Below are 7,953 nucleotides of genomic sequence, written 5' to 3'. Positions count from 1 at the left end.
CCGGCACCGAGCCCGGCACCACCCCCGGGCCCACCGCCGTTACCGGTGTCATGCCCATCCTGCGCGCAGCCCACCCCAGGCGCCGCTCCCCGAGCGTCGCCCGTCGGGGGCTGTCCGGGGGTGCGGCGAGAACAGCCCCGCCATGACTCCCCCTCCCCCTCCGGTGCCGCCCCTCCGGTGCCTCCACCGCCCTCCGGTGCCGGCGGGGCGGGCGCCGCCGAGCATGCGCGCCGCCGCCCCCCGCCCTCCCCCCGGCTCCGCCGCTCCCTGCAACACACCGGGGCGATCGCGGCCGCCGCTGCTGCCGCCGCCGCCGCAAGCACGGGCGCGGGGAGCGGAGCCATGGCCGAGGGCGAGGACCTGCAGACCTTCACCTCCATCATGGACGCGCTCGTCCGCATCAGCGTGAGCGGCCGCGGCGGCGGCGGGGGGGCGGACGGGGGTCCTCTGGGACCGGGTCGCCGTGGCAACGCGGCGGGGACTGGGGGGAGGGCGATGCCCTTGAGGGGTGGGCGGGCAGCGGACCCGCACCCCGACTCACCGCAGCGACCCCCGGGGAGGGCCGTCACCGGGACCCCCCGACGCCGAGCCACGGCCGAGCCGGGAGCACCGGGTGCGGAAGGGGTGGCCGCATCCCGGCCCCGATCTTGGTGCCCAGCCCGGTCCTGGCGCTGGTCCCAATCCGGGCTCTGCTGTGGGTCCGGCCCCAGTCCCCATCCCAGCCCCCATCTCCATCCTGGCCCTCATCTCCATGTCCTTCCCAGTTCCAATCCCAGCACCCATCCCAGTCCCCATCCCCATTCCAGCCCTGGGCCACATCCTGGCACTATTCCCAGTGCTGGTCCTCATCCCCATCCCAGCCACCATCCCCATACCAGCCCTGGGCCCCATCCTGGTGCTGATCCCAGTGGTGGCCCCCATTCCCATTCCACTGCCAGTCCTGATGCTGGTCTGATCCTGGCCCTGCTCTGGGCCCAGCCCCAATCACATCCCCATACCAGGTCTGAGTCCCATCCTGGGTTCTGATCCCAGTGCTGATCATGATTCTGACTGTGCTGTTGGTCCCAAGCCTGATCCACTGGTACCTGCTCTGATGCAGGTACCAGTGCAGGCCCCAGTCCTGGTACTGGTGTGGCCTCAGTTCCCATCCCCAGTCTAGCCCTGGGCTTCATCCTGGTGCTGGCCCTGGTGCCGTTCCTCAGCCTGCTCCCAGGTGTGATCCTGGCCATGATGCTGGTCCCAGTCCTCGCCCCTATCCCAGTGCTGGTCCTGACACTGACCCTGGTCCCAGCTGTGGTTCCAGTACTGACCCTGATCCTGACCCTGCTGCTGATCCCAGCTCCATTCCTCATCCCAGTGGCAGTCCTGATCCTCATCCTGGTGCTGATCCTGCTCTTTCTCCTCATCCCATCCCTGGTGCTGGTCCCAGGCCTCATTGTTGCCCTGATGATGGTCCCAGTCTTTGTCTCCATCACAGCCCAGGTCCCAGTACCAGTCATGATCCTGGCCCTGGTGCTGATCCTGGCCCTGGTGCTGATTCCAGGCCCTGATCCCAGGCCCTGATCCTGGCCCTGGTGCTGATTCCAGGCACTGATCCCGGTCCTGGTGCTGATCCTGGCCCTGATGTTGATTCCAGGCCTTGGTGCTGGTCCCACATGTGATTCTGGTGCTGATCCCAGCCCTGATGCTGATCCTGGTCCAGGTTCTGGCTCTGGCCCTGGCCCTAGTACTGACCCCAGGCCCTAATGCTGATCCTGACCTTAGTGCTGATCCCAGCCCTGATTCTGATCCTGCCTCCGGTGCTGGTCCTGGCCCAGATCCTGGCCCTGGTGCTGATCTGAGCCCTGATGCTGATCCTGGCCCTGGTGCTGATCTCAGCCCTGATGCTGATCCTGGCCCTGGTGCTGATCTCAGCCCTGATGCTGATCCTGGCCCTGGTGCTGGTCCCATCTGGTCCCAGCCCCGTTGTGCCACCGGTGGGTGACGCTCCCGCTCTCTCCGCAGACCAGCATGAAGAACATGGAGCGGGAGCTGGTGTGCCCGGTGTGCAAGGAGATGTACAAGCAGCCGCTGGCACTGCCCTGTACCCACAACGTGTGCCACGTGTGTGCCAGCGAGGTGCTGCTGCAGCACGGCCACCTCTACTGCGACCCCACCTCCGAGCCCACCTCACCTGCAGCCACCCCGTCCACCCGCAGCCCCCGCCTGGGCCGCAGGGCTGTCCCCAAACCCGACCGGCTCGACCGCCTCCTTAAGTCAGGTGGGGCTGGTGTGGCTGCCAGAAGGGACAGGGGCAGCAAGGGGATGGCTGGAAACGACAGGGGTGGCTGATGGGATGGGGACAGGGATGGTTGGAGGGGTTGGGGACAGCTGGAGGGGGCAGAGATGGCTGGAGGGGACAGGGATGGATGGTTGGAGGGGCTGGGGACAGCAGAGGGGATGGGGATGGCTGGAGGGGACAGGGATGGATGGTTGGAGGGGCTGGGGACAGCAGAGGGGATGGGGGTGGCTGGAGAGGACAGGGGTGGCTGTAGTGAATGAGGACAGAGATGGTTGGAGAGAACAGGGATGGATGGAGGGGAGGGGGATGGCTGGAGGGGATGGCAGAGGGAAGAGAAACAACAGAGGGGATGAGGATGGTTGAAGAGGACAGGGACAGGAATGGCTGGAGGGGTTGGGAACAGAGACAACTGGAAGGGATGGAGATGGGGATGGGGACAGTCCCCTGGACTCCCCCACGGGAGGGCTGAGGGACTCTGGGGCTTCCTGCCCTACTGACCTCCTCCCTGCCTCCCCCCCACAGGCTTTGGCACCTACCCGGGGCGCAAGCGGGGTGCTGTGCACCCCCAGACCGTCAGCTTCCCATGCCCCGCCTGCCAGCGGGACGTGGACCTGGGCGAGCGGGGCCTGGGCAGCCTCTTCCGCAACCTGACCCTGGAGCGAGTGGTGGAGCGGTACCGGCAGACCATCAACATCAGCGCGGCCATCATGTGCCAGTTCTGCAAGCCCCCGCAGCTGGAGGCCACCAAGGGCTGCACGGAGTGCAAGTCCAGCTTCTGCAACGAGTGCTTCAAGCTCTACCACCCCTGGGGCACCCAGAAAGCCCAGCATGAGCCCACGCCCCCCACCCTCACCTTCCGCCCCAAGGTACGGCCTCCCCATGGGTCCTCCTGCCCTGATGGGGGATGAGGGATGAGAGAATTGGGATTGTTCGGTCCTGGAGAAGAGAAGCTTTGGGGTTACCAAATTGTGGCCTTCTAGTGTCTGAAGGGAACTTTTGGAAGGATGGGGCAAGACTATTTACAAGAGCTTGGAATGACAGGACAAAGGGCAGTGGGTTCAAATTGAAAGAGAGAGAGTTTAGGTTAGATGTTAGGAAAAAATTCTTATAGTGAGGGTGGTGTGGTACTGGAACAAGTTGCCCGTGATTGCCACATCCCTGGAAGTGTTCAAGGCCAAGGTGGGGCTCTGAGCGATGGGGTCCAGTTGAGGATGTCCTGTCAGGCGGGTTGGAACAAGATGATCTTCAAAGTCCCCTTCCAAGCCCGACCATTCTATGGTTGTGAGCTCTGGGGTGCAGGGTGGGACTCTGCAGGGGTGGCGGGGGGCGCAGAGCCGCGCTGAGCCCCGCTGTGCCGCGCAGGGGCTGATGTGCCCGGAGCACAAGGAGGAGGTGACTCACTACTGCAAGACCTGCCAGCGGCTGGTGTGCCAGCTCTGCCGCGTGCGCCGCACCCACACCAGCCACAAGATCACCCCGGTGCTCAGCGCCTACCAGGCCCTCAGGGTAAGGGCTGCTGGGGCCAGGCCGGGGCTCTGTGGAGAATTGGGGACACCACAGAGCCCCAGTGCAGATGGGGGGTGTGGGGTGGGGGCTGCCGGCACCACATCTCATCACCTTCCTGCAGGAGAAGCTGACAAAGAGCCTCGCCTACATCCTGAGCAGCCAGGACACGGTGCAGACCCAGATTGCTGAGCTGGAGGAGACAGTGAAGCACACGGAGGTAAGGGCAGTGTCTGTCCCTGTGCCATCCCTAGGCAGCGGTGGCACAGCCAGCCCAGTCCCCTCTGGTCCCAGGACGTGCCACACGCTGACCCTGCCGTGTCTGTGCCCGGCAGGTGAACGGCTCACAGGCCAAGGAAGAGGTGTCACAGCTGATCCAGGGGCTCTGTGCCATGCTGGAGGAGAAGCGGGCCACGCTGCTGCAGGCCATCGAGGAGTGCCAGCAGGAGCGGCTGGCCAGCCTGCACGGCCAGATCCGGGAGCACCAGGCCATGCTGGAGAACTCGGGCATGGTGGGCTATGCCCAGGAGGTGCTGAAGGAGACTGACCACCCCTGCTTTGTCCAGGCTGCCAAGCAGCTGCACAACAGGTACTGGGCTGCAGGCACAGGGCTGTTGGGGCGCTCTGGTGCCCGAGGTGGCACGCTGACATCCCTGCTCTCCTGTGCTGCAGGATCCTCAGGGCCACCGATTCGCTGCAGAGCTTCCGTCCTGCAGCCAACGCCTCCTTCAGCCACTTCCAGCTGGATGTCAGCAGGGAGCTGAAGCTGCTCACTGACCTGGCCTTCATCCGAGGTAAAGGCAGCGGGACCCGGGCACCGGCTGTGCCCCGTGCCAAGGCGCAGCCCCCGCGGGCAGAGCGGGTCCCTGCCCGCCTCGGAGCTGCAGCTCAGCCACGGCTGCCCAGGGCCGCGCTCGGGCAGGCGCTCGCGGATCTGCCGGTGCCCCCTCCCCGTCAGGGACAGCCCCCGCCCCAACAGCCCCCAGAGATATCCCTGCCCTGCCCTGTGCAGGGCCAGGGCAGGGCAGGCAGGGCCATGGTGCCAGGTGAGGGCAGCAGGAGTGCCGGAGGGTGAGTACGGAGCTGCCCCGCTGCCGGGCAGGCGCTTCCCGCAGGGCAGGAGCCGCGTGGCCCTGCCGGACCCGCTGGCGACACGTTTCAGACCTGCTTCTACCTCTCTTTGTTTATAGGCTGCGGCCGCTGCCGAGGCGTCACCGAAGTAACTGAGGCAAGTCACACCCCTGCCCCAGAGCCGCCCCGCTCTCTCTTCCCATCCCTCCATCCCTCCATCCCGCTCCCACCCTGGCCCCGCTCCGCCGCCATCCTCCATCCCCGTCCTGCCCGCTGGCGTTGGCAGCCGGTGGCTCTGCCTCCTCCATCTGCCGCCGCTCCTCCTGCCCTCCCACCCCCTCTCGCCCCATTTCCATCCCCTTCTCGCCCCATTTCTGTTTCACTCCTTGCTCCGTTTCCATCCCCTTCCTCGCTCCATTTCTGCCCCCCCTCACCCCATTTCCATCCCCTCTTGCCCTGTTTCCATCCCCTTCCTCATTCTATTTCTGTTCCACTCTCACCCCACTTGTCCTATTCATCACCCAATTTTCTGTCCCCTTCTCATCCCATTTCTGCTCTCCCTCGCCCCATTTCAACCCATCCTTTCCCTATTCCACTTCTTGTCCTGTTTCCATTCCCCCACTTTCCATTTCCATCCCAGTTTCACTGTATTTCCATCCATCTCATCCCATTTCCATCACATTTCTCACTCCATTTTCATTCTCTCCTTTCTCCATTTCCACCCCTCTCCTTGTTCGAATTTCTTCCCCCTCTTGTCCCATTTCCATCCCCTTCCTTGCCCCATATCTGTCCCCCCTTCACTCCATTTGTGTCCACATTCTTCCCCCATTTATGTTCTTGTCTGCACCCCATTTCTGTCCTCTTCCTCCCTCCATTTCCACCCCTCTCCTCATCCCATTTCTTTTCCCCCCTTGCCCCATTCCCATCTGCCTCCTCACCCCATTTCTGTCCTTTTCTGCATCCCATTCCCACCTTGTCCTTGCCCCATTGTTGCCCCATTTCCATTCTTCTTCTCTGTATTTCCAACTCTCACCCCATTTCTGTCCTCTTCCTCCCCCCATTTCCATCCCTCTCCTCTCCCCATTTCTACCTCCCTCCTCATCCTGTTTTCCTTCTCTTCCTTGCCCCATTCCCATCATTTCCTCACCCCTCTTCCACCTGCCATCCCTTCATGTCCTTCTCACCCTGCCTCTGTTCATGCCAGTACCTTCTACCAGCCTCCATCCTCATCTCCTCCTCGTCCTCTTCCTCTTCCACTGCCTCCATCCTCTCTCTCTCTCTCTCTCTCTCTCTCTCTCTCTCTTTCCTCCCTCCTGACTTGCACTCGGCCTGTCTGGTCCCTGGAGCCCCACAGCAGCAGCTCCTCTGTCTCCCTGACTCTCGCTCTCCTCCGGTGCCGACACACGGTCTCCGCAGTCAGACCCCTCTAGACTCCGCTGGTTGTGCGTCCGTCCGTCCGTCCGGAATCCCGGAATGCCCCCTCCCTGCGTCCGGCCGCCTCCCCGCCCGCGGGGTGGGGGATGCTGCCTGATGCCCGCCGCTGCCTCTCCCCGCAGCGCCCGAGGCCCCCGTCATCGACACGCAGCGCACCTACACCTACGACCAGATCTTCCTGTGCTGGCGGCTGCCGCAGCACTCGCCGCCCGCCTGGCACTACACCGTGGAGTTCCGCAAGACCGACGCCAAGGCCAAGGGGCTGAAGCTGTGGCAGCGGCGGGAGGAGGTGCGGGGCACCTGCGCCCTCGTCGAGTACCTGGACACCGACAGCGTCTACGTGCTCCGGGTGAAGGGCTACAACAAGGCGGGCTTCGGGGACTACAGCGAGGACATCTACCTGCACACGCCGCCCGCCCCAGGTGAGAGGGGTGGGTGCTTGGATCACCCCGGAGCGCCCCGCTGTGCTGTCCCGCTCAACTTCCTCCTCCTCCTCTCCTCCCCACAGTCCTCAACTTCTTCCTGGACAACCGCTGGGGCTTCAACCGGGACCGGCTGGCCATCAGCAAGGACCAGCGCGCGGTGCGCAGCGTCCCCGGCATCCCCATGCTGTTTGCCGCCGAGCGCCTGATGACCAGCTGCCACCTGTCCATCGACCTGGTCATCGGCGATGTGGCCATCACCCAGGGCAAGAGCTACTGGGCCTGCTGCGTGGACCCCAGCTCCTACCTGGTGAAGGTGGGCGTGGGGCTGGAGAGCAAACTGCAGGAGTGGTTCCAGGTGCCGCAGGACGTGGTGAGCCCCAGGTGAGCGGGGTGGTTTGGGGGGTCCAGGGGGTCCTCTGCTTCTTCCTACCTCCCCAGAGGGCACTGGGGTGTGGGGGGATCTCCAGGCTGTCCCGTGGGCGTTGGCACCAGGACTCACACGTCCCCCCTGCGCAGGTATGACCCTGACAGCGGCCACGACAGTGGGGCAGAGGACACGACGGTGGAGGCACCTCCTCCCTACGCCTTCCTCACCATCGGCATGGGCAAGATCCTGCTGTCACACGGCTCGGCCCTCACGTCCCGCGACCCCAACGGCTGCACCGTGCCCTTACCCCCACGCATCGGCATCTGCCTGGACTATGAGCAGGGCAAGGTGAGCTTCTACGACGCCGTCTCCTTCCGCGAGCTCTGGGAGTGCGGCGTGGACTGCTCGGGGCCCATCTGCCCAGCCTTCTGCTTCATCGGAGGGGGGGCCCTGCACCTCCAGGAGCTGGTGGCCAACAAGCAGGAGCGGAAAGTGACCATCGGGAACTTCGCCAAGCTGGACTGAGCCGTGCCCGCGGTCCCCGCGCGCCGCCGGCTCTGCCCCCCGGGCACCCCGCGAGCGCCGGGGCCTGGGGGGACACGAGTGGCCAGGGAGCAGAGCATAGCAAGGGTGGCCCCGACCCTGCCACCACTGGGGACAGGCCAGGTGTTTGGTTTTTTGGGATGGGGGGGATGGGGACAGCTTTGCCGTCCCCTCCTCACCCTGCCCGCCTGCCCCTAGCTCCGGCTCAGCCCCAGGCTGCTGCTCTGGGCTGGGGCTGTGGGCAGGGCTGGCAGAGGCTCAGCCCTAGAGATGGGTCAGGGAGGGGGACGGGGCTGCACAGGGAGGGGGGTGGAAAGTGGCAGTGGGGT

At 64.8% G+C, this 7,953-nt stretch overlaps 1 protein-coding gene across 1 annotated transcript; it reads left to right on the top strand.

Annotated features, from left to right (window-relative positions):
* Positions 1-279: 279 nt before the first annotated feature.
* On the top strand, positions 280-7,914 carry TRIM46 (tripartite motif containing 46). Its single transcript, XM_015649994.3, has 10 exons — positions 280-405; positions 2,005-2,260; positions 2,804-3,147; positions 3,644-3,787; positions 3,909-4,004; positions 4,120-4,373; positions 4,457-4,578; positions 6,412-6,711; positions 6,798-7,095; positions 7,231-7,914. Exons 1-10 carry the CDS (start codon positions 343-345, stop codon positions 7,604-7,606), a joined length of 2,253 nt encoding a protein of 750 aa, XP_015505480.1. The 5' UTR covers positions 280-342; the 3' UTR covers positions 7,607-7,914.
* The last annotated feature ends 39 nt before the right edge of the window (positions 7,915-7,953 follow it).

The sequence above is a fragment of the Parus major genome, chromosome 25LG1 (genome assembly GCF_001522545.3).
Source record: "Parus major isolate Abel chromosome 25LG1, Parus_major1.1, whole genome shotgun sequence".
Classification (NCBI taxonomy): Eukaryota; Metazoa; Chordata; class Aves; order Passeriformes; family Paridae; genus Parus; species Parus major.
This window is presented reverse-complemented; position numbering and strand designations above follow the sequence as displayed.

Bases quoted from the DNA above. Each gene is read 5' to 3' on its own strand.
- TRIM46 (XM_015649994.3), top strand. From the start codon at position 343: ATGGCCGAGGGCGAGGACCTGCAGACCTTCACCTCCATCATGGACGCG. The intron at 4,005-4,119 runs GTAAGGGCAGTG...TGTGCCCGGCAG, and splicing joins AGACAGTGAAGCACACGGAG to GTGAACGGCTCACAGGCCAA. The intron at 7,096-7,230 runs GTGAGCGGGGTG...CCCCCTGCGCAG, and splicing joins CAGGACGTGGTGAGCCCCAG to GTATGACCCTGACAGCGGCC.